This window comes from Pristis pectinata, chromosome 1, assembly GCF_009764475.1.
Source record: "Pristis pectinata isolate sPriPec2 chromosome 1, sPriPec2.1.pri, whole genome shotgun sequence".
In the NCBI taxonomy this organism is placed as follows: Eukaryota; Metazoa; Chordata; class Chondrichthyes; order Rhinopristiformes; family Pristidae; genus Pristis; species Pristis pectinata.
In genome coordinates, this window is record NC_067405.1 from 26,883,945 (window position 1) to 26,911,246 (window position 27,302).

A 27,302-nucleotide genomic window follows, 5' to 3' on the forward strand; every position below is an offset into this window, starting at 1 on the left:
TTCATTTAGATAAATAATTAATTTTTTAAAAGCTAGCATGCATTTATGAAAGGAAGATTGTGACTGACATGATCATATTTTTGAGTTGGCAAGGTCTGATGAGCAAATTGTGTTTGATGTTGTTACCTACCTGGATTTCAGCAAGGCTTTTGACTGACATCCCAAATGGCAAGCCAATCAAAAAAAGCCCATGCGACCCAAGGAAGAATAAAATTGGATCCTAAACTGGCTCAGTTTCAGAAAGCAAATGGTAACAGTTAATGTTTTTGTGGCTGAAAGGCTATTACTAGTGGTGTTTCAGCTTTTGGTACTTTGGGTCTTAATTATTAATATAACTTAAGAAAAACAAAAGATTGGGTGCATGATCAAATGTTTGCCGATGATACAAAAGTTGGCCAGTGAGGAATTTTTTTTAAAAACCAGACTGCAGGAACATACTGAGAGTATGATAGGTTAGGCAACAAAATGGCAAATGGAACCATGAGGTAATGCAATTAGGGAGATGCAACAGATAAAATATCCAATAAATAGGAGGGTACTAAATGGTGTGGAGGAACAGAGGGATCTTTAAGTGTGCATATACAAATCCTTAGAGGTAGCAGGGCAGGTTAATAAGGTGGTTAAATACACAAACACAATGCTATCCTTTTTTAGCTGAGGAATAGATACAGTAGTGAGGTTCTGCGAGAAAAACAAACACCAGTGGGCTATGGCTTGATTATTACATACTAGACTGGTCACCATACAACTGGAAAGATGCGATTGATCTGGAAAGTGCAGAGGTGATTTACGGGAAAGTTGCTAAAATTATACGTGAGGAAAGACTAGATAAATTGCAGCTGTTTTCTATTGAGCAGAAGGGAGGGTCAATGGAAGGGTTGGATAAAGTAAATAGGAAAGGCTTTTTTCCATCCCATAGTGGGGGGTGGGGCGCAATGTCAAAAACCAAGGGACACAAGTAATTGGTAGAAGGGTTAGAGGAGAAATATGGAAATTGGTACAGGTGGGGGTCAGGAACCCACTGTCTGAAAGGCTGATAGAGGTAGAAACCCTCATCACATTTAAAAAGGACTTGGTCTGTGCACTGCTCTTCAAGCACACATCCAAGTACTTAAAAGTGGAATTAAGCAAAGTACAGATAGGGGCCAAGTGGCCTCCTTTTAAGTTGAAGATTTCTGTGATTTTGTGAATTGAAAAGTGCTGATAGTTTTGTATATAACCAGACACCACGAATCTTATCATTCACTGTATACACACACAAAGCAGACAAGGAAAGATCTAGTGATACCAGAAACTGCACAATTTCAGTTTCTCCTTCTGATCCCCTTTCTTCTTTTCACAAGCAGTAGAATGTTTAGTCAGCATAAATGATTTCAGCTTTTGATACTTTCTATTCCTTCATAATCACGAAAACAAATTGCTTCCATTTGGTTTCAATCTGACATGCTCTTCAGAAATAGCTGCAAGGAACTATTATTGGGTGTGTTTTTTCCTTTGCATCAAAAGACTCAGTCACATCCCAGAAGTTCTGCCAGTAGCAACATCAGAAACTTTTGAGGCATGATGAATTAAGTTAAACCACTGACATCAAAGGAAGACACTAATTTCCATTAACAACATTATCCTCAAAATTATTTTAATTGCATATTTTACTTCTAGAAAACTAATTTTGTACCAGAGTTCTAATATTTATTTCAAAAGGTACAGGAAGAGACCAACTAACAAAGATTTCTTTTAAATTATCAAGACTCTCCCACCCCCCCCCCCCCCACCCCAAAAGTTAAAGCCCTCTGTAAAAATAAAGGGGAAGAAATTGCTAATTGGTATTTAGGATTGTTTTGATACAAGACCATAAGTATTTAAATTTTATCATTCATATTGCACATCTTTTGATCATGCATAAGATAGGAAGAATAGTTTATGGATTTAAAGGTATTTAGCAATCACAAGACAAACTCTTTTCTTAAAAAAGCAAAAACAACCAATCACATACGAATGTTTACAGATCTAAACACCAGCAAGAGCACGAGAAACCTAAACCAGGAGAAAGCATTGGATAAAAATCTCGTCCAGAAATTTAACCCACCACCTCATCAGGAGAGAGTAGTATGTGGAAGTTAAAATTAATTCTTTCTAGCTTGGGGTTCTAAACACGTAATTTTTATGATTGTGTTTGCAATGGGTGCTTCACTGATTCGAAGGCAGGCAAATGTTGTTTTAACATTTTAAAGATGTAGTGGTTTAGGAATATGATGACCACTTAGCATTGAGATCCAAGGCAAATTTTGCAAGTTACATTTACAACAGTACCTTGCGGTTAACATGAAGAAATACAACCGTTGCCTTTGCACAGGGGGTGAATGTGGAGGCAGAGGCTGGAAGGTGATAAGTGGAGACAAAGGCCTGCAGATTCTGGAAGCAAATAAGGCAATAAGTGGAACTGGATAAGGGAGGGGATGGATGATGAGCAGATGGAACTAGTGATAAGCAGCAGATGGATCTAGTTCATAACATTGGATTGTAGACTACCCAGGCGGAATACGAGGTGTTGCTCCTCTAGTGTGCGTTGTGCCTCACCCTGGCAGTGGAGAAGGCTGGGAATGGACAGGTCAGTGTGGGAATAGGAAGGGGAGTTGAAATGGCATGCAACCAGGAGCTTGGGATGGTCACTGTGTACAGAGTGCAGGTGCTTAGCAAAGCAATTGCATACTTTACACTTGATCTCACTGATGTAGAGGTCACATCACCAACACCAAATGTAGTAGACAAAGTTGGAGGAGGTGCATGTGAATTGTTACCTCAAGTGGAAGGGCTGTTTAGATCCCTGGATGGGGGCAAGGTGGTGGTGTAGGGACAGGCAGAAAGCAGAAAAAGTTGGGGAGGGGAATGTGTGACTGATGATGGGATTGTGTAGCAACTGGTAACAAAGGATGTGCTGAATATGGAGGCTGGTGGAGTGAAAGAAACAGACCAAGAGAACTCCATCTCTGTTCTGTCTGGGGGAGTCAGGGTGAGCAGGACATGGAGGAAATGTGGGTGAGGGCTCTACTAGCAGAGTAGAGGGAAGCCACATTTCCTAAAAAAAAGTTAACATTTCAGACGTCCTGGAACAGAAAGGCTCATCTCGAAAATAGATGCAGTGGAGATAGAGAAACTGAGAGAAAGGGATGGTGCCCTTACAAGAGACATGGTGGGAGTTGGTGTAATCTGGGAATCAGTGGGTTTATAATAAGTGTCAGTGGATTGTTTGTCTCCTGAGATGGGGACAAAAGATCTAAAGGGGACAGTGTGAGAAGTGCTCCAAGTGAATTTGGGGGCAGGGTGAAAATTGGTAGCGAAGTTGATAAAAGTGACGAGTTCCACACAGGTAGAGGAGGCAACACCAATGCAGTCATTGATGTAGTGGGGAAAGAGTTGGGGAGTGGTGCCAGAGTGTAGGTTTGGAACAAGGACTGTTCCATGTAGCCAACGAAAAGGCAGGAATAGCTAGGGCCCATTTGAGTGCCCATGGTTACACCTTTGATTTGAAGGAAGTGAAAGGAATTAAACTGCAAGGTTGTATTGATAGATTAAATAAATAAACTGTCATTCACCTTGAATCTGAAAAGACAACACTATGTAATTAGTGAAAAGTGAGACAACATGAAGATTCTTTGACTAGAATGGTTAGGAGATACTTCTACATGTGGATACTGATAGAAGTTTGGAACTCTTCTGTAAATGGGATCATTATCTGAGATTGTTTGTCTTAAATCCAAGACTGATAGATTGTTATTAACCAAAGGCATTACAAGATATTAGGATTAGTGTATATGGAATTAGGTCACAAATCAGCCATAATCTCATTGAATGATGGAACACTCAAAGGGCAAAAAGTCTACTCCTGTTCTTCTAGTTATTAGCAGAACCCCAGTAACCGTTAAATAAGTGAAATCTGGTTGTTAAGTTCAACAAGTCTACTCTTTTCAAAGTGCCCCACTTTAAAAAAGCCCCAGTTTCAAATGACATTGAAAATATGCTCGAAGGCTTTGTCAGCTCTCTTCTCAATCACTAGATTGAGCATATTTATTTGGATTAGGAATAAGAAAATAAATTAGAATCTGAGAAAGAAATTCAAAGTGAACAAGAGAGGTTCTGTCCAGCACAAAGATGAATGCCATTAGACAGTGATGCTTCACCGTCATCCAAAGGTTAATCCATATTCTTATCTTCCCTAGTTCTGGAAAGAAGAAATGGTTAAATGAAACAAGATTATTCAAGGTCATACATCCTAGCTGAAATCATTAATTCATAAATAAATGAAGTTAAAAAAAACTATTCATATTCAAACTCCTCAGTAGAAGCACTGAGCATTATTTTTGAACAAGCAGTTCAAAACTCATTTTAAAGATTTGTTTTATTCAAATTTTCATGGTGTGTAGTTCATGCAACCATACTCTCTGAATTTGTGATATGACAGTAAACAGATACATTGACAACTTAAACCCATTGACTTCTTTAACTTCCAATTTTTAAAAATATTTGAGCACTCTTCTCTAACAAAAAATGATTTTCACAAAACAATAGCCTACAGAATGAACGCTGATACAAATTAGTGCATTCAATTGCATTTATAAAGTTTTACAAAGTTTCTTTAACCTAACACAAGTTTTATGAAATATATTGATGCATAATAAATAAAATAGCAAAACATAAGCAAATCAATTGCCATGTAACGTCAATTCGAGGCATTGCAAAATCATTGTCCTGAAATGTGGAGTTTTCTACAAAATTTACAGTGTTACCTCAGCAGTGTCTCAGACAAATGACTTGATAACAATACCTGTTCATTCTAAAAAAAGGAATTCTCCTTAGAGTGGCTCAGTAAATTTATCCAGTGAGTAGTTGAGCCACATGCACCAGGAAGATCTGTTTCAAATGCTAAGCTGTGCTGAGCTGGATGATTTAGCTGAACTAGCAGTAGAACTGCTTTAGTGGGCTATGAACCCACTCAGGTAAAATGGGAAATTATCCAGGGTTCTCATTTCTGATCGCTATCCAACAATGTAATTGGAACTGCATATGTGGATGTTGGGCAAGCATTGCAATATGCTTGGCTGCAATGTCCCCAGTGTTTAAATAGCCATATGAAACTCACACTCGAACAACAGCCACTTGGGCGAGATACTGGACGGTGGTGGGTGGCCGGCACCCATGGATCTAGATCCAAAAGAATCAGCACCTCAGGGAAAATGGGTAGAACAGAAAATTTGTGTGAAATTCCTTGTTAAAGGGATAGAAACATCGTAAACATATTCTGGGAAACTAATTTGATCAAGTGATCTTCAGTGTCTTAACATTGTTATTAGGAGTTTCAAAAGGGGTAGTCTTCAGAAATGCTCTTTCATTATTCAAGTTTAAATATATTTAATTGAATCATTCCAATGTTTTGGGTACATCAGTATCACAAAATTATAGTGTTTTTACTTTAGTTATGTTGCAATCTCAAGTTCTAGAAGGTTGCTGAACATTACAAACCATTTTCACACAATTGTAACAAAGGTCTTTAACATTTCTGCCAAAATTGTGAATTTAATCTTCAAAAAAAATCTGTACAGTAGAAATTCCAAACTGTAAACAAAGTTTACAAACACTGAAAAAGAAAATGGTGGTTCACGAACCAACCACGTACTTCATATACCACTGGCCCATTAAGGACACGTGCTATTGAATGGTACATCCTTTTCAGGCTGTCATGCAGAATTTCAACAGTATCCACAATGCAAATGTGTAATGAGGAAAGTCACAAATCAAAAATATTGAAAAGATGACTGGTTACAGCTAATTGCTCCAATTGCTGGCTAATTAGGGTTAATAGGTAGACTCCCAGGGAAATCAATTATTAATTATACTTGTGTGGAAGGGCAAACATTTAGAAAAGTGTTAAAGGCTATGTTTGCCTTTCCCAACTATTCAATGGATGGTTCTGCATTTTGGTTGCTGATGCAATTCTGCATAGCCTAGTCTTTTGACAAGGCACACATTAATTTAAAAAAAAGAAACTTAAAAAATATTTAAACTGAACTAGAAGGATGAAAATCATTTAAGGCTGTTTAAGTGGCTGAGAGAAAAGCATGTAAACTAATTTAAAGCTGAAGACCATACTGGAACACATCCTTCAGCAGAGCAATTAAAAGACGGTTAAAGTTCAGGTTGTGTCCTGTATATGCAAGTGACAAGGACTTCATCCTGCATGGGTGCAAGGTAGAAATACCTCTACACAAAGTCAGTAGCGAGATCAGTACCTAATGTCCTCTAGCGCAATTATGACTGTTTTAATCGTTTGCGTGGAATACCAAAGGGTGGGCACTGTGCAGTTGCCAGTGCTCGGAAGGCCTCTGCAACTAAATGAGGGTGGGAGTGGATCATCGATTTCCAGCCTTCTGTCTCCATTACATCAGTGGCATGGCTGCGAGTAAAAGTGATAAAAACCTATCAGAAAATCAGCATCAATAATATCTGTAAATAATTAGTACAAGTATTAATAACTGCTGTTTAAAGATCTGCAAGAATAATGATTTTATTAATGAGGGATTCATTTTAGACGAGCAAGTTTTTTTTTTGGAATTACTGCACATTTAATGCTCTTTCCTCAAGGATAAAACCAGGTTTCCATGGGACTGATCCAGCTAGCTGCTGATGGGGAAGATTCTTTTGCTTTGTAATTTTCTTTTTCAGTCATCCCTTTATTCACCCTCCATTTTATTCCCTCGCCCCTCTGCTGTATCAGACTCTTGGCCACTTTGTGTACTCTTCCATTCCACCTTTTGACCTCTAAAGGCCAATCTTCCCTCTACTCTAAATGAAGCTCAACTCTTCCTCTTAAATGCTGAATAAAAAAGCAAAATGAACAAACTGATGCAGTTATATTTCACCCAACACTGCACTATTTAGGCCTTTGCACTTGCTTATACTGTCATAAGATGAAATATGGCTTAAAAATTATATATAGATATTGTATTTTGAAAAATCTGTACATTTTAGTTTACAAAACTTGTGTTTTTTTTTTAAAAGAATGTCTTTGGATTCAAGAGACATTTATAAACCGACTCTCACTGCCTTACCAGCTAGTTTCATCGATAACAATTTTCAGATAAGAACAAAACATTAGATTAGAGAGAAATGACTGAAAGTGCCTATTAACAAGTAGATAAGAAAATCACAATAAAGCATGTGTGAAATGGATGAAGGTCCTATTAAAAATTTTCTTCACAATACTTCACAAACTCTTTTCCTAAAACTTTCCAGTCTGAGATGGTAAACCTTTCAAGTCTCATTTTGCTCTCTGGATAGCTTTTTGTACAATTGTCTACATTGCAAGTGCCATTCTATGTTAAATTATAAATGGATAGAAAGGTCCAAAACAAAAACAGACTACTCTGCCATTAGACTGGTGCAAAAATTACACAAATGCACAGTGACAAACCCAAAATTAAATATTCCATCACATTGCTTACTTGTTACTCCAGTTTTTCCCATCCTTACACCCAAGTTGTCGGAGAACACTGCACCTATAAGGAAAAATAGTAAGAAAAAGAATAAATAACATCAGCAATTTAAAATAAACATTTAGCAGTCTAAACATCACATAACAGAAAGTGATAACACTTGCCTGTTAATGAAGTCTATTGCTTGTGCTTTCAGTTGCTCTGCACTGTGCAAATCTGCAAGAATGAGAATTTCTGCAACATTTTCAACTGAGAGGTTACTACACAAAGTTTCTTCACACATGACCTTTAGTCGATCTAGTGCATACTGTAAGGAGATAGAAAAAATCTATTACTTGACCATGATGGGAACTGGCAACTAAAAATGCAATTTACTAACTGAAGATTTAATCTAGATCAAAATGCCCATTGTCTCTGCAAGCAAATTCCATCTTTCCAACACAGCTGAAATGAATCCCTTTCAAAACAAAAATCATCTTTCTAATGAAAGAAAAAATACATTAATGTACAAGACCAATATTTTAAATTCACAATGAACACATTAAAAAATAATGATGCCCTACCACTTTTAAAGAATTCTCAGATATCTGCTTATTTTATGGCCCAAATTCCAAGCAGAAGAATATGGTCAGTTGGGCAGAGCAGTGGTCAATGAATCAACTCATACACTTCTGTGCAATTTAACGTACATCAAGTGATACTTTAGGGGAAATACAACAAGGTGAAGAATGTACAATAATGGGAGGATACCAAATGATGGGGAGGAACTTGAGAGTATGTGCACTGCAAGGCAGCAGAACAGGTTTAAAAAAAATTGATGGCATTTTCCATTGGAGTCAGAAATTTGTAAGCACGGATTTTTACCATGGATAAACTCATAACCCAGGCCAACATTTCCATGCAATTTGAGGGAGTGATGCACATTTGGACATGGGTGTTTGACAGATCATTCAACTAACGCACTGCTTCCCCATTCAACATTGAAGATTTTATGATACTATTTGAAAAATGGAAACTGTACAATATTTATGGCAATATTTCTTCCCCTGACACTTTCCACAAGTAGATCTGATCTCATTTGCTGTATGCAAGACAACAACAGTCACTGCCCTTCAAAAATATTTTTGTATGACATTTACTTGCCAGTGCCATAAGTGCTTCAGGGCATCTAGATGACTTAAGGTGCACATATAACTTACTTACATCTTCTTGGACACCTGTTTCAGAATACTCATTACTTACTTTGTCTGCAGCTGCCAACAGGTTGTCAGCCATTTTATCGAGGTTTGGTGCTTTTCCTGTGTAGATAAATCTCATCATTTCCTTAAAAACTTCTGGATCTACATCATTAATTTCTACTCTATTCTGTTGGGAAAAATTGAAAAGAAAAACCCAATATAAATGAGTATAAATGAACAGTGTTCAAAACTGGATAACCTCTTTAATATTCCATCAATTTATCAACTGCACTTCCACTTGCTCATCCAAGTCACATTAATGCCAAAACTAAAATCAAACTGTGAAACCAATTTCTCTATCAAGACTTCACTTTAACTTAAAACTAACAAGTACATAGAATTCTTACCTTCTTGCTTTCTTCCATTTCATGTTCAAACATAGCATTAAAAACAGGAGAACGAGCTGTCAAATAGAAAGGAAAAGACTATAAAAATCAGGATTTCTTTTTGCTAATAAGATGCATGTAACTTTACATCCAAGCTTACCTACCTGCTAAAATTGATTTGTGAGCTTTGAATTCTTGCCCTCCTACATAAAGGGAGCAATCTGTGAATCTAGAACTTTCCAACAGATTCCCCAAATCATCTGCCAGACGACATTCTGGAACCTTTAACGTATTCATATTTGATTGGCCGGATATATTAACAGAGTCTTGAACTACACTCACCTGAACCAGAGCAGAAAGAAAACAACAAATTTCAAAACCAATATACATTAGATTTTTTAAAATAAACTAGTATTTATTTCAGCTAAAAGAAATATCAATAGATTGATTGCTAAGGAACTACTTATTTGCCCCTCAGGATGTATTTAGTTTAACAACAGTCTCAAATTTCTTGTAGTCCAGGTGGCAAGACACATGGTTCCTGGGGTGAAGGACTATTGTTGCAAGGATGGATTAGAAGGACTGGGATTATTTTGTTTGAGAAGGCTGAGGGGAGATTTGATGGAAGTATATAAAATGACGAGGGGTCTGAAGAGAATGGATCATGGGAGGCTGTTCTCTTTGGTAGATGGTGTCAAGGACCAGTTGTCACAGATGTGAAATAAAAGGGAAGAGAAGAGAATGAAGATTGACACAAGGAAATACTTTTTTCTTTTGAAAAAACATAACGTGTAATTGGAATATGAAATGCATTGTCTGCAGATGTGACAGAGGCAGGTTCTTTACTGTGGCCTTCAAGAGGGAATTTAATAAATACATAATGATGAAAAATTTGCCAGGGTGCAGAGAAAGAGCCAGGAATTGGTGGAATTACTGAGTCATTCTGGTAGAGAGCTGGCAGGGACATGGGCTGAATGACCTCCCTCAGTAAGGCAACCATTCTAAGAAGGTTAACTTAATAAGGAAGAATATTTGTTCCGTGACAGCTGAGGCACATGTTTTTCCACAAGGTTAAATTTTTAATTTTGAATTGGGAAGAGAATGCATTAACTGTTATTATTAACAATAATGTGCTTCCCTTGAGCTTATTTACCAGCTGAATGGTTTTGCGTCCACTGTCATATTGTTTGACAGGCATCTGAACACATGACTGGATTCTTAGCTAAAACGTAGTAGGATTTAAAAGAAATTTATAAAACAAATATATATTCAAAAATTAGAAACTATGTAGAAATCTCTACAAGCACCATGATCCTTAACACTGTCACAATCACTTCAATTTCATGGAGCACAATACATCCAGAAATACAGATTATTGACATTCAAATTCATTTCTTGTAAAATGTTCCAATTTTCCAAAAATTAGCAACAGATGACATTTAGCAAACCACCTGACACTTCATGTAATCTCTATCAACCAAATGATTATATTTATGACAAATACATCACACAGCATATTCAATTTGTCTGACCAAGTGAAAATAAGATGCATTAGATTCATTGTAATTACTCCCATAGGCCACATTTCAATTATTCTTTACGCAGAGTAAAATGACATAAGCAACAAACTTGCCAATGTAGTTTCTCACATATCCTGTAAATACGAGGATCAAAATGAAATGATGCTATCATCTGGCATTCTTGAAACCTGCTCATCAGTCAACTGTTCCAGTGATAACCTGACAATCTAACTTTAGTATAATTCTAACCTGCATAGCACAGAAGTTCAACACTCTTGAGATAACAACTGCGTACTTCCAAACAATTTCACTTTACCTTTTGATATGTTATAATCCCACCATGTCAGATGATGTACATATGCAACATTACAAGTATACATAAAGCTAGCTCTTATAAAAGTATGTCATTGACTACATTAATTATTAGGTACTTTCTGAAGGGTGCCTAGAAGTTCACATTAAGTACATAGAAACTAGTGAACACAACACTAGTTCAACACTAAAAACAAACCACTCTACATGGTTTTAAATTCAAATCTAGAACCAGTACAAGAGGAAAAAAGTAATTATTCAGAAGAGTTGTGCTTTTGGGAATCAAAATTAGAGTTTCCATTTCTGATTGCCATCCATAAAAGTTGGATTACCCTTCACAAGTGATTTTCCTTTTTTTAAATAAGCAAAGAACTACCGATTGCATGAAACACCAAATTCTAAAGCTGGTGCACAGCATGTTGAATTAGGTTTAAAAAAGATAACGTTTTTGCATACTAAAATGGGAAGTCTAATTTTGAATAAGGTATTTTAGAAGTGTTTTCTAGAAGCAAATAGGGACAGCAAAGCAGAATGATAAGAAAAGCCTGCAAGAAACAAATGAACTTTGTAATGATTATAAATATTATGAAAGAAATACAGTAAAATCCCAATAACCCAGCTCCTTCAGGACCATGGTGATACTGGACAGGTGGATTTTCCAGATTATTGGAGAGTTTTTTTTTTAGTAATAAACTAAACACTTTCATTAAAGATTGTTACACAGCTATATAATAAAATTTCCAAAGAACAACATGTTCAAAAAGATTGAGAGAAAGGGCCCTGGTATATTTAAAAGGAGCAAGACAAACAGGGCCTGGTGAGTTTAAAGCAAGCACAAGAACTAGGGCCCTGATGAGCTTGTTCAGGAAATAGAACATGGTGAGCCAGATACCGAACCATCAGGATTTCCGAACAACAGGAGAGCAAATTATCAGTGTTATTGTACGATCATTTACTAGGAATGGTGGCAAAAATTCCTATTTAGGCCTTAGAACTTCTGAGTGGATAGTGTACAAAGTCAAAAGTTGATCAAGATCAAGTAAACTTGGAATGAATGGTTCATCAAATAAACCAAACTGATACAGCAAGATTTTACATTAAAATGCACAGCTACCTAAGCATTTGTGATTTAAAACATTCACCTACTTCACAAAACAGCGTAAGTTTATCGTCTGGAAGAAGACCATTCGCTTCATCTAGAAGAAAGTCTCTACGGATAAATTTTTTGAAACCCCAGTCCTTGCCTTGGACAAATCGATATGCCCTTTGACTTTCTATTAAAAATAAATTAAGAGAAAGAGGTATTTAAAAAAAAAAGCAGCAAAATGTACATTTATGTAGCAATCATATGAATACATTAGACAATATGCAGAATAGTTTTCCAACATTCATTATTTCTGGCAAAAGCTATTTATGTAAATAAAGAGGAAATCTGATCCACTTTTGAACCAAAACAAAAATTCTATTTCAATCTTTATGAAAAATGTCCTTCTATATTTTGCTTAATAAAACTGGTCTAATTCTTAGACAGATTAGTTAACTGACAATTACAATGTTTGCTCTCTTTGTAGTCTATACAAACATAACACTGATTATAGCTCTCCAGAAAAGATTGTAAGACAGTGCAATATTTATTTCTCTTAACATTAATGCTCAAAACAACAAACACTGCACTTCTTTGTTAATGATAGTAGACATCTTAAGTAAAGGCTCTTTGCACGTATCCTGGTCTGAGTACTGGACAGAACTGGAATCCGTCACATACCCATCATGCAGGATCGTCTTGGATCCAGCCAGCTGCCCGAACTCAACATCCACAGTGCCTGCCTGCACTAACACATTCCGAATATGGATGGCCAGTCAAGCTGAGTTTTTATACACGAGACTCAACCCAAGAGTTGAGTGTGTTCTTTAGGAAGACCTTAGGCATTGGATCCTGAAGCCCCAACACCCGATGATTTTGGCGCTTACTGCTATCAAAAACATTTGCAACTGCATGTGAAATTTTTTCGATACATAAAGACAACTTAAAAATTGTTCAAATAAATTTAAGTTTTAAAAACAGTAATTTGTAAAAAAAAAAATCAAATACTTTTAAACCTGTGGAAGACCAATAACCTTTAGCAGAGAAGACTGCAAGTACAGTGGAGGAAGTTTTTCAGCAATTTTGAACCTAGAAGGATTGCATCGCTTTCGTAGCCCTGATTAGCAGGCTGGTTGACAGAGGCAAAATGAGGGTACGGCAGAGCGACAGAACACTTAACACTGTCAAGCTGAGAAATTAAAGAGAATAGTGCTCTACAGAGCTATTGGCAATTCCCAAGCATGAGAGGTGCATATTCTTAGTAAATTGTTGAGATTGATAGACTGCTGAGTAACATGGCAAGCCACTGAACAGTGCAGCATACATCCAGTCTGACACCATGACAGTAAGCTGACCTAGACTGGCAACAATTGGTGCATCCATTGTAGCACTGGCAGCAGATGGTTTCTGCTTGCAATGTAACCCGCAACATCAGCCACCAAATATTGCACCAGTTGGGCGCATGTGGGGAAGTGGAACTGGGCACCACATCCACAAAGACTGTGCTTGAAATTACATAAACAGAGGAACATGCGCTAGTCAGGGAAGGAATAGAAAGATAGAACAGATGAATGTGTGGCTGAGGAACTGGTGTAGGGAGCAGTGTTTCAGGATCTTGGATCACTGGAACCTCCTCTGGGGCAGGGGTGGCCTGTACAAGAGGGACTGGTTACACCTTAACTGGAAGGGAAAAAATATCCTGGCCAGGAGGTTTGCTAATGCTACTCAGAAGGGTTTAAACTAGTTTGGCAGGTGGATGTGAACCAGAGCACCAAGTCAGAAAGTGGAGGATTGAGAGGAAGATGGATGTCATATCCAGTAAGAACAGCCAGGAGCAAGGTAATAGACACAATGGGATCGACAGGTTGAAGTGTCTGTATATTGCTAAGAGTATTATGGGTAAGGATGATGAACTTAGAGCATGGATCAGTACATGGAAGTATGACATTGTGGCCAAAACAGAGAGACTTGATTGAGAGGGGGACAGGAATCGATTCTTAATGTTCCAGGGTTTTGATTTTTTATTAAAGATGGAGGTGGTAAAATAAGGGTGAGGGGGGAGAGTTGTGCTATTAAATCAGGGACAATATCACAGCTGCACTGAGAGGGGACATAATGGAGGGCTCATCCACTGAGTCTATGGGTAGAACTCAAAAATAAGAAAGGTGCAACTACTCTGATGGGATTATACTGCAGACCCTGTGACCACAACTCCTTGTCCTTCAGCATAGCCAGGACAAGGATAGGTGCAGACGATATGGCAATGTTTTTAATTGGGCTGAGGGCTAATTACAACCATATTAGGCATCACTTAGGAACATAAATTGGGAAAAGATGCTCTCAGGGAAATGCATGGCAGAAATATGGAGGCTGCTCAGGGAACACTTGCATAGGGTTTTGGATAGGTTTGTCCCACTGAAACAGGGAAAGGATGGTAGGGTGAAGGAACCATGGTTGACAAGAGAGGTGATACATTTAGTCAAGAGGAAGAAGGAAGTATACTCTTCAGAATTGTGAGGTAGCCAGGAAGGAGCTTAAGAAGGTACTTAGGAGAGCTTGAAGGGGACACGAGAAGGCCTTGGCAAGTAGAATTAAGGAAAACCCCAAGGCGTTCTACGTGAAGAACAGAAAGATGAACTAGAGTGAGGGTAGGACTGCTCAAGGATAAAGGGGGAACATGTGCCAGGAGGTGGAAGAGGGGAGGTCCTTAATGAATACTTTGCTTCAGAGTTCACCAAGGAGAGGGACTTCGAATGTGAGATCAGGCTAATGTGCTGGAGCACATTGAGGTTAAGAAAAAGGTAGTGTGTGAGCTTCTGAAGAACGTTGGAATAGATAAGCCCCCGGGGCCAGATGGGATGTACCCCAGTTTACTGCGGGATGGGATGTACCCCAGGTTACTGCAGGAAGCGAGGGAAGAGATTACTGGGGTGTTGATGATGATATTTTCATCCTTCCTGGCCACAGGAGTGGTACCAGAGGATTGGAAGATGGCAAATGTTGTTCCCTTGTTCAAGAAAGGTAATAGGGATAACCCTGGGAATTATAAACCATAGAGTCTACATCAGTGATAGGCAAGCTATTGGAGAGGATTCTTAGGGACAGAATTTACAATCATTTGGAAAAACAGTCTTATTAGGGATAGTCAGCATGGATTTGTGAGGGGCCTCGAGAGTCTAAGAGTTTTTCAAGGAAGTGATAAAACAAATTGATGAAGGTAGAGCAGTGGATGTGGTGTATATGGACTTTAGTAAGGCATTTGACAAGGTTCTCCATGGTAGGCTCATCCAGAAAGTCATGAGGCATGGGATCCATGGAGACTTGACTGCATGGATTTGGAATTAACTTGCTGACAGAAGGCAGAGAGTGGTAGTAGATGGACAGTATTCTGCCTGGAGGTCGGTGATGTGGTGTTCTGCAGGGATCTGTTCTGGGACCCCAGCTCTTTGTGATTTTTACAAATGACTTGGAGGAGGAAATGAAAGGATGGGTTAGTAAGTTTGCAAATTACACAAAGGTTGGAGGTGTTGTGGATAGTGTAGAAGGTTACAACTGGATATAGACAGGATGCAGTGTTGAGTGGAGAAGTGGCAGATGGAGTTCAATCCAGAAAAGTGTGAAGTGATACACTTTGGAAGATTGAACTTGAAGGCAGAGTACAAGGTTAATGGTAGGATTCTTAGTGGTGTGGATGAACAGAGGGATCTTGTGGTCCAAGTCCATAGATACCTCAAAGTTGATGCACGTTGATAGGGTGGTTAACGTGGCATATGGTGTGCTGGCCTTCATTAGTCGAGGGATTGAGTTCAAGAGCCACAAGGTAATATTGCAGCTCTATAAAACCTTGGTTGGACCACACACTGTGTTCCATTCTGGTCACCTCATTATAAGAAGGATGTGGAAGCTTTACAGAGGGTGCAGAAGAAATTTACCACAACATTGCCTGGATTAGAGAACATGTCTTATGAGGAAAGGTTCAGCAAGCTAGGGCTTTTCTCTTTGGAGTGATGCAGGATGAGAAGCGGTTTAATAGAGATGTACAAGATTATGAGAGGCATACATGGACAGACAGCACTTTTACCCCAGGGCAGCAATGGCCAATACCAGAGGATATCTATCTGTTTAAGGTGAGTGGAGAAAAGTTTAGGGGAGATGTCAGAGGTAGGTTTTTGTTTTAAACACACAGTGGTGGCTGCCTGGAAGGCACTGCTTGGGGTGGTGGTAGAGGCTGATGCAATAGAGACATTTTAAAAAAACTCTTAGATAGGCACATAGATGTAAGAAAAATGGAGAATTATGGGCTGTGTGGAAGGGAAGAGTTAGATTGATCATAGTGTCCATATGTGCTGTACCATTTTATGTTCTAGACCCTACCATAGCCAATGGGACATTGAGGAACAAATATGCTGGCAGATTAGGGAAAGGTGCAAAAACAACAGGGTTGTTGCAATGGGTGACTTCAACTTCCCTAACATAGACTGGGGCCTCCTTAGTGCAAGAGGTTTAGACAGGGCAGAATTTGTTCAGTGCATCAGGGAGGGTTTCTTAAATCAATACGTAGACAATCCATTAAGAGGAGGGGCCATACTGGACCTGGTATTGGGTAATGAGCCTGGCCAGGTAACTGACCTTTCAGTGGGAGGACAGTTAGGAACAGTGACCACAACTCCTTAAGTTTTAAGATAGGTATAGATGAGCATAAGTATGGACCTTACAGGAGAGTATTAAATTGGAGTAGGGCAAATTATAAGAGTATTAGGCAGGAACGAGGGAGAGTTAGAGAAACAAAGTACTGCAGATGCTGGAATCTAAATGAAAAACACGATGCTGCTGGAGGAACTCAGGTCAGGCAGCATGAAGAAAGGTCCTGACCCGAAACGTTGACCGCCTGCTTTTCTCCATGGATGCTGCCTAGCCTGCTGAGTTTCTTTAGCATCATCATGTTTTTCAACTAGGGAGAGTTAATTAGGGACAGCTGTTATTGGGCAAGTCCACATCTGACTTGTGGAGGGTGTTTAAAGACAAACTGAGCAGAGTACAGGACAAGTATGTTCTAGAAAGAAGGAAGGACAAGTATGGCAAGGTAAGGGAACTTTGGATGATGAGACAGGTGGTGAATTTAGTCAAGGTGGTAAAAGGAAGCACATACAAGGTTTAGGAAGCTAAAAATCAAACAGAGCCCTTGGGGATTGTAAAGAGGCCAGAAAAGAACTCAAGAAGGGAATTAGGAGAGCCAGGAGGGGCCATGAAAAGTCTTTGTCAAGTAGGATTAAAGAGAATCCCAAGGCATTCTACACATACATCAAGAACAAGAGGATAACTAGGGAGCAGGTAAGACCACTCAAGGATAAAGGAGGGAACAGGTGCTTGGAGGCAGAAGATGTGGGAGAGGTCCTAAATGAGTACTTTACATCAGTATTTACCAAGGATGGAGGATAGGGAGGTCATTATAGAGCGTGCCAATATGCTAGGGCATTTTGAGATAAAGGAGGTAGTGTTCAGTCTCAAAGAACATTAAGGTAGATAAGTCCCCAAGGCCTGATGGGATATACCCCAGGTTAAGAGAGGGCCTTGACCAATATCTTCGTGTCCTGCCTACCCAAAGGTGAGGTCCTGGAAGAGTGGCGAGTAGCTAATGTTGTTCCATTATTCAAGAAGGGAAATAAGGATAATCCTGGAAACTACAGAGCAGTGAGTCTTACGTCAATGGTAGGGAAGTTACTGGAGAGGATTCTTAAGGATAGGATTTATGAGCCTTTGGAAAACCAAATTAGGGACAGTCAGCATGGCTTTGTACAGGGCAAGTCATGTCTTACTAATGATTGAGTTTTGAGGTGGTCACAAAGTGAATTGAAAAAGATAGACAACATCCACAGCTCTACATGGATGGCGTTTGACAAGGTCCTTCATGGGAGGCTCATCTAGAAGATTAAGATGTATGGGATTCACGGCAAATTGGTCATTTGGATTCAGAACTGGCTTGCCCATAGAAGAGGGGGTAGTGGTCGATGAGACTTATTCTGGCTGGAGGTCTGTGACCAGTGGTGTTGTGCAGGGATCCAGGGACCTATGTTTGTGATCTATATAAATGACCTGGATGAAAATGTAGATGGGTGGGTAAATTTGCAGACAATACAAAGATCAGTGGTGTTGTGGGTAGCATAGAAGATTGCTAAAGGATACAGCAAGATATAGATCAGTTGCAGATATGGGCAGAGAAATGGCAGATGGAGTTTAACCCAGCCAAATCTGAAGTGTTGCACTTTGGGAGATCAAACATAAAGGGATTGTACACTTAATGGCAAGACCCTTAACACTGTTGATGTGCAGAGGGATCTTGAGGTCCAAGTCCATAGCTCCCTGAAAGTAGCTACACAGCTTGATAGGGTGGTAAAGGTGGCATATGGCATGCTTGCCTTTATTTGTCGAGGAACTGAGTTCAAGAGTTGGGAAGTTATATTGCAGCTTTATAAAGCTCTAGTTAGGCCGCATTCAACTCTGGTCACCACATTACAGGAAGAATGTGGAGGCTTTGGAGAGGTTGCAGAAGAGGTTTACATGCCTAGATTAGGGGGCATGTGCTACAAGGATAGGTTGGACAAACTTAGGTTGTTTTCTCTGGAGTGAAAGAGACTGAGGGGTGATCTGATAGAAGTTTACAAGATTATGAGATGCATAGACATTTGTTATCTTTTTCCCAGGGTTGAAATGTCTAATACCAGAGGGCATGCATTTAAGGTGAGAGGGGTTAAGTTTAAAAGAAGACATGAGGGGTAAGTGTTTTTTTTAAAAAATGGAAAGTGGAGGGACATGGACATTGTGTGGGCAAAAGGGATTAGTTTAGTTGGACATTTGATTATTAATTTAATTAGTTTGGCACAACATTGTGGGCCGAAGGTGCTTGTTCTTGCGCTGTACTGCTCTATATGAAATAGGAGCAGAAGGCCATTTGGCCCTTAAGCAGTGGTTGAGGTTACAATCAGGATATGAGAAATGAAAACAAAACAAACAGGAGTAGGGGTGAGAAGATAGTTGATGTAGGAAGTGACAGGGTTGGAAAAAAGAGAGGTGCATGTTTACACCATCTGCAGGTTGTAAATCAGAAGGTGTGGACTGACGGATAGGACCAATGACAGTCAACACACTTAACTTCTATTGCTTCTTGTCTGTAACCTTCTGCAAGAGGGAGAAGCTTGATAACGAGTGCTGTGCAATCTATTTGTATAATGTGACCAGCCAGCAGTGTGCACACATGAATTCTGCGTCTTCCCAATTAGGAGTCAATGACATAAATAAGATTAAGGAGGTTCTGCTGTAAAAGAATGAGTAGTTTGGGTCCAAATGAAAAAAAGCAGAGCAACAAAAGGAACAATCTCTGGGTTATTCCACTTCCAGAGTCTTAAGTGGCATGGATTCAATAAGCACAGAGTTCAAATGAAAATCAGAAAACTGCAAATCTTGTAATCTGAAATAAAAACAGAATATGGAAACACTCAGCAAGTTAGGTACCAACTATGGAGGAGAAAAAAAAAGGTCCAAATTCTGATGAAGGGTCTTCGATCAGATACATTGACTCTGCATCTCTTTACGTAGATGTTGCCTGACCTGCTGCGTGTTATCAGCATCTTCTGAATTTAAAGCTCAAAGATTGGCAAGGGAGAAGTGCCTTTAAGTTCACGCAGCACTGGCACCAGTAATGAAAAGTGGGAGCTACTCCATAGGGATAGTCTTCACTTAAATTGATCTGGCATCAATGCCTTATGAATTCAATAACTAGGGCTGTGTTAACGCTTTACCTTAACTAGAGGAAGGAAGAAAGAAAGAACTCAGGCAAGGCAAAATCCAGAAAGTTAGAAGAGAAATGACAAGAGTATCATTCAGGGTAGCAAAATGGATAATGATAATCTGAATCTGTCAAAAAAGCAGCATACAAACACTATAGTGCCAATAAAGTCAAAATAGGGAAAAAGGTAAATGCACAAAGCATTCACAATAATATTGACAAATCAACAGGACAAATGGAAATAATTAGGTACATTTAATAGCTACTCTGGAGAATTGGTAGCAGAGGTGAGCAGAGTTTGGAATTAAATAGGCCAGGATACTTGACTTTTAAAAGAGATAGGCAAAATGGAAAAGAGGTAGCCCTGATAATAAATGATGTGATAAACAGTGTGGACAGAAAGGAGCTTAACTATGAAAATCATGAAATAGGAACAATACATGGCAGGAAACATTGGTGGGGGTAATCTACAGGCTTTCAGACAGTAGCAGTAAAATAGGGTGTGGTATAAATCAGAATTAAAAGGTACATTTAATAAGTATAATATAATAATCATGGGGAATTTTAATCTACATATAGACTGGGTAAACCCAATTAGCAGTAATATGCAAAGGATGAATTCATGGAGTCTAAACGAGATAGTTTCTTACATCAGTAGGCAAGAACCAATTTAAACCAGGTTATTTTAGATTTAGTATTATGCAATGAGAAAGATAAGATTTTAAGATATCTTTCATTAACCACATGCACATCGAAACACACAGTGAAATGCATCTTTGGGTAGAGTGTTCTGGGGGCAGCCCACAAGTGTTGCCACGCTTCCAGTGCCAACATAGCATGCCCACAACTTCCTAACCCGTATGTCTTTTGGAATGTGGGAGGAAGCCAGAGCACCCAGAGGAAACCCACGCAGACACGGGGAGAACGTACAAACTCCTTTCAGACAGTGGCTGGAATTGAACTCTGGTTGCTGGCGCTGTAATAGCGTTACGCTAACCGCTACACTACCATGCCTGATTAATACAATTAATATTTACATAGCTGATTAATATAGTTTTAGTTAAAGGGCCTTAAGGGAAAAGTGGCCATAATACAAGAGAATCTTATCTTAAGAAAAAACATGATCCAATTTGATCTGAAACCAGAATCTATAGATACAGATTAATAGAACCTGGGCTGGGACAAACAAATAACCCCCACAACTGGGGTATCTTATAATTAATCTATGTAATATAGTGGAACGTGGTTTCCACAGGTGTTGACAACACCCAGGAGGTGCAGAAGATGGACTCAATATTAACATCAATAATCTCTTATAGTTTTATTTCAGGAGGCACATGGCCCTTAAATTCTAGAGTTGTTCCAAATCTTTAACCCAGTTTTCACTAAGGAACAGAGAATGACCAAACCAAATAATTGGGACCAATTCATACACAGAATATTCACTGAGGATTCAATGGAAAACAAATGATGAACAAGGTAATAAAATGTTCCTATATTGCTAAGTTATTTGCCTTAAGCACATGTAGAGAACAACCTTAGCAGTGCTCTGGCAATTTCCAGTGCTGCATCCCTGAAGAGTTGGGGAGCCACTGTCCTACAGGAAATCACTAACATAAATAGGTGCGCTTAATTATGCATGTCCAATGTATTTCTACTGAGATAGTGCTAATGATTTGGTCTGAAGAAATCAAATCAGGAATATGACATCAAGATATTAAGCCACAACACCAGGAAGCTCCAGTCAAAAGAGCTGAAGCACAAAAATCAATTGGTACTAAAATACAAGATCCTAAAACGAAGGGACAAAGTTGAGCCAATGAATGGATCCATGCTGGAGGGCTATAAAATTATGAAGGCTGTAGAGAGATAGTAGTGCAAATCAAGAGGGTTTCCTGCCCCAAAATACTTTTTCAAGTGTAGCTAAGAAATTTAGATCAAAATCAATTCCCAATAGAGTACATTTCCTGGGACTGGTGACTGCCAGAATTCATCACACACAAGCATTTGTTAACACTGTAGAGCAGCTTCTCCACCCTGACAATAATGCTGAATTGTACATATTAATTAGATAAGGTTCAAAAGCAATCACATATTTTGTGTTGCATAATATTCACACGGAGGTCTTTCAACTTTGTTCTTTGATTAGACAGGGAGCCATGACCTCATACATGTTTGAAAACCCAAGTCATAAATGACTGTCATAATTGTTCTGTATAAGCTGTCATTTAATTTATGCTTGCCTACAAATGAAAACAGATCTGTCTTCAAAATACTTATAGCTATGCTAATCTTTTGCATTAATTCCCCATATTTGTTATGTACCCTCATGTTAGATTTAGATTTTATGTACCCAGATCAGTAAAGATGAACCATCTAGTCACCGTCTCAATGATAGTTTGATGGACTTAGGGGGCTGCCACATTTCCTTGCATTAGATATTGAGAAGCTCTGAGATATCCTGATGTTACAAAAGTAATTTTATAGTGCAAGTTCTTCCATTTAAAAAAAAAGGGAAGAAAGTGAAAAAGGAGGAAATGTTTTACTCTAATTACACCCATGTTCACTGAGACATCATCCCACATTAAAGGGTCTGCATAAATTCAAATTATGATTTTACTGCAGTTAACTCAATAGTTATCTTTAAGCTTTCAGAAGCTTGGGTTAAGCTCAGAAGTCATGGCAATTTAGGAACAGATGTTTAACAATGTGTTCCCACAAAATTATCAAATAGTTTGCGAATTGTTGAACAATAATAATTTTAAAAAATGTTAAACTGTTTAAGAATTCTACCAAAGATGAATTGACATGTATTTGATACATCAATATTCACAACTTAAGTATTGTAATAATTGAGGGAAACAATAGCAATGGGATAATAATAAAGCCAACTGTTGAGATGTTGAGGATATGTCAGCTGCAACATTGGCAAAGGTTTTTTATTACTTTAAATAATGCTATGGGATCTTTTGCACCCACCACTGAGGGCAGATGAAATTACAGTTTTCAGCAATGAAATATAGTTACTTCAGTGAAGCAATGTCTCAGCTCGAAAGTTGCTATTGTTCAGGTCTGCATAATGGGATTTGAGCCCATTGCCTTCCAATTTAAAAATAAAGATGCAACTGAGCCAGGACTGAGATCACCTAAAAGAATAAATGCCCATGCATGTATAAATTCCAGTACACATTGTTACTCCAATCAAAAAAGTGCCAATAAATAATTAAACATTTAGACATGCAGAACATAGCAAATTGCGTTTTTCAACATTTCAGCAAGAACAAACACTGGAAATATATGTCTTCAATTAAAAATTAATGCAACATATATGCAAGCACTTACCCATAGCTTTTGTTTCTTCTCTTTTTGCATTTAATAAAGAAAATTTAAATTTTGCTCGAACTTCACTTTTTGGACAACTAACTAAAAGCAAATACAAGGAAAGGTAGTCTTTGCTTTCTTCATCTAAACCCTTTGGGTTTACTCTGAGGCACCTGCAACATGTGCATTAAAAAAAGTATCAGTTAAGAGAAAAGATTAAGTACTTTCCCAATTAAGCATAACACAACAAATCATTAAGAACATAACTGCCAGTACTCACAGTATTCATTAAATACTCTGTACACTGTATATGTTGAACCCTGTTCTCCAAGATTCAACAGCTACATGGCGTAGAGACAGAAATTTGTCATCCATAAGTAAACAGTTAACAGTCCAACAGACAATTTAATATTTCTGCTATGTAGAATTTCCAAGAACGTGATTCTTCCCACAGCCATAAATCAGACCTTGATCTTGACCACAAGAGTGGGTTGTTCATCAAAAAGACTAATTTGAATCATTGTAAAAGGAAGGATGTCAGCTGTGACAGTCTACCTTTAAAGGAGCTAACCATTAAATCACTTACTTCCAAAATCAAATCTATTATGACAATGTATTTGTATACCATCTTTAGCACTTTAAAATGTCCCAAGATACCATATAGGAATGAAGTGATATTAAACCAAATGCTACAACAGTCAAGATACAAACAACCATGTTCAAAGGCTTAATCAAAAAGTTTATAAAAGAGTATCCTAAATAATGAAAGTGTTTTGGAGAGTTGCAAGTATATTTTTTGGGGCAAGGGTGTAAACTGCAGCCAAAGAAGCAATTCTTCACTTTTGAACCATAACATATGGCAGTGATTAAAATTTGCAATGTGGAATCTTTAAATCCTAATTGGAGAGCAGATATCTCAAATAGTTGCAGAGTGAAGATGATGTTAGTGATAAAGAGGGCATAGGAAAGGTGAAATCTAAAAACAATGATAATCTTAAAAATCACTTAATGACCTATTGTAGGTCAGCATGCCTAGACACAATGGGTAATCAGGTATCATGCAAATTAGGGTACACAGCAGAGTTTTAGATTGCCTAAAAGGCAGCGAGGATAGAAAGTAGGAGGCTAGCCAGCAGTACACTGGAATGGTCATACAATTAGCTCATGTATTGATGAGAGCTTCAGCAATAGATCAGATAAATTAGCCAACATTACAGGAGTTAGAAACAAGCAGCTTTGGTGATGGTGTGGCAAGCAGTATGAAGGGCATCTTGTAGTCAAATACGTCATTGAGGTTGTGAACGGTTTGGTTTAGTCTTGGACAGCTACAAGTAGGCTTGGTGGAGTTTGTTCCAGGAACCAAATCCATGGTTTTGATCATCCTGATGTTTGGTTGGATGAAATTCTGCTCATCCAGTATCGATTAATCTGCATAGCATACAAAGTGATATACCTGGCATGTGTCTTGAATTTTCTTGGTTTGCACTTTTAAAGTCTTTATACATGTGTTAGGCACTTGAGGTCTGAATCAATGCAGCAATAAATTTTATGCATACTCCCTATAAATCAACCATGACCAAGAGAATATTGTGATCTATAGGTTATGATATTAGACTAGCAATTGTTATGACTTCCAAGGTGGTACCAAGTCAATATATATTTTCATCTGTGGACTAGCTGAAGAGGGATCATAAAAACTCAAAGTCAAGAAAGCCTACTAACCTGTCCCAAACCAGTTCAAATACAAATCTCATCTCACACAATACAGCTGATTTTTAACACCCCTGTATTACCTTAGTAAATGTCTTCTATCAAATTTCATCAGAAAATCAAAGTAGCCCAATTTAAAAAAATACAGGTTTATTGGGATAAAGCTATAGTAAGCTCTTCCTCATCAATTCTACAAATTCCATCCCACCACTTCAACTCATAACTTGACCTATCAACCAATAAAACTCCTTTGTCACCATCCCTTTACAACTCGTAGCATAGCAGAGATAGACGCAGAATGGTTCTTAGTGGGGGGTGACCACTGAACCACCCTGCAACAAATGAAGTCTTTTGAGTTTAGACAATGAAGATCTAATTCCTTTATTGGTCACCCTGTCAAAAAACAAGTAAAGATAAGCCCTCAGTAACATTAGCATATGGTAACATTAGCATATGAAAACTTTGAAGACAAAATCTACTGCCACTTGCGAGGACATCAAAAGTTACTACATAGTAACATAGAACTATAGAACATTGAGCCATATGCCACTTGCTGCCCAAAGGACCTCTAACTCCATCTACGACAGTCTATACACCTTCATCTGTAGAACTGTATACTACCACATTTGAAATCTCATTTCTTTGTTTACACCTATCTTGTTGATCAGCAACAAGCCAAGAAACAACTGTCTCATTCTGCAAAAGTGAATGCCGAATTGGCAGACAAACCTTGGAATGGAATATATACCATGGGAAGGTACAAACAGCATATAGAAAGAAGAAACAGAGGAGATAACATTGTTCAAATCACTTTCTCGACCAATGGATCAGAACACCTAACTCTGTAAATGTTCCCATCCTCAACCAGTTTTTAGCCCAGCACACCTAGTGCAAGAGAATCAACACTGCATCCTTTTCAAGTGTTTCCCTTAAAAAGAGAAGATGATTCTGTCTGGCATCCTGCCAAGGTCTCAATGTCCATCTTCTCTGGATGAACTCATGGACTTAAGGATGCAGCTGAGTGCACTTAAAAAAAGGAAAAATTAGACATTGCAATCCTGGCAGAAGTGTTAAATGCCAGCTGCTCACTTAGTTAATCTTTCAATTGCATCTGTCAATATGGAAGACTGCTAGACATATTTAATTTTCATGAAACAGATCAAATCTAGGTAACAGACTCCTTTCAATCAATATAACATCAACTTATTGATAATGAGCTACACATGCTCAGTTACTGTTCCACTACAAACATTCTTCATCAACTCAGATATGGAAACAAGAGCTGAACAACAGTAGAGAACAGTAACCCTCTTGCACCAAAATAGCATTCAATTTAAGAGCAACACCAAATGACCCAAGTAAAACACAGTGGTCAATAGAGGTCAAAGGAAAACAAAGGCAGTGGCTGGGGCGTACTTGAAAAAGGAAAATGGATACAATTGTCCTTTTGCTCTGGTCTCAAATAATTACTCAACCATCCTCAGCTAATTCATCAATGGCCATTCCTCCATCACAAGTCCAGACTACATTCACATTCTTGCACTGCAAACATTCGAATAGTGTACATTATCAATACCAAAGTAATGATGAGAGAGCAGTCACCAGTACAAATGAACAACAAATGTGTGCCAAGTATTTACCGTGATATTTCCTAATCACTGAATTAAAATTGCTGTTATATGCCCATGTCTCAGCTGGCTAACTTTAGAATTGGCGACAAATGCCCAATGTAACCCTTTTTCTCCTGCAACCCTGCCAAATGACTTCATTGTTCAAACGTTTGCTTAAAAATGATCTCACATGAACACTTAATCCAAGAATTTGGGGCCTGTTACAAAGTAGAAGGGAAAATGCTTCTCTAGTTTTCCTCAATAATGACAAATGTATTCAGTCAAAACTTCATTGATATTGTGGCAAAAATTTACTGAAAGATAGAATGCAGGCATGATTACTGGAAAACTGCAGACAGTCACAGATGTGAAAAATAATCTCTTTACAATGCAGGAGCATTGTTTTTCTTGTAAAAGAAATAAATTGAGTTGACCTGAAGCAACTTTGTGGAACAATGACCAAGACAGTCATAAGTTTACACAAAATCCAAAGTAACAGTTTACCTAGGTATGCTTTACATCTTGCAGAGGAATAAACTCTAGACCATGAAGTTTGGGCAAATGACAATAAACACATCCATTACAAACATTTTAATTATATGTTGGTCACTTTTTTCTAAGAACTGTTAGAACATTAAACTTGGACTCATTATTTGAAAAAAGTTGTTTAATTAAAACTACACATTCACTCTGTATAAAATATCATTTCACAAGGATTCATCCTGGTGAAGTCAGTTGACTTGAACTGTGCATGTTAAAAATCAACTGAACTAAGACTATCCTAGGAATTTATCTGGATCATCTTAAAAGCATTGAAAGCCAAAGAACAATTCTCGTCCTTGCAGTAGAATCATTCTCAAAATTACTTTCTGGTATATGGCCATATCTGGGAAAAAAATGCATCTGATTTG

General features: G+C 38.2%; 1 protein-coding gene across 6 annotated transcripts in view; it reads right to left on the bottom strand.

The window, feature by feature from the left end:
* Positions 1 to 4,046: 4,046 nt before the first annotated feature.
* spopla (speckle type BTB/POZ protein like a) overlaps positions 4,047 to 27,302 on the bottom strand; it is a 128,231-nt gene continuing 104,975 nt past the window's right edge. For 5 of the 6 annotated variants that reach the window (XM_052011764.1, XM_052011746.1, XM_052011755.1 and 2 more), the window contains 8 exons: positions 23,093 to 23,244; positions 12,030 to 12,157; positions 9,216 to 9,393; positions 9,073 to 9,128; positions 8,730 to 8,852; positions 7,652 to 7,794; positions 7,497 to 7,550; positions 4,267 to 6,448 (listed from right to left, as the gene is read on the bottom strand). In XM_052011764.1, the coding sequence (XP_051867724.1) occupies positions 6,304 to 6,448; positions 7,497 to 7,550; positions 7,652 to 7,794; positions 8,730 to 8,852; positions 9,073 to 9,128; positions 9,216 to 9,393; positions 12,030 to 12,157; positions 23,093 to 23,244 (979 nt within the window). In that variant the 3' untranslated portion in view covers positions 4,267 to 6,303. Of the gene's footprint in view, positions 4,220 to 4,266; positions 6,449 to 7,496; positions 7,551 to 7,651; positions 7,795 to 8,729; positions 8,853 to 9,072; positions 9,129 to 9,215; positions 9,394 to 12,029; positions 12,158 to 23,092; positions 23,245 to 27,302 lie in introns of those variants that run through there. The other variant, XM_052011726.1, reaches the window with a different exon arrangement.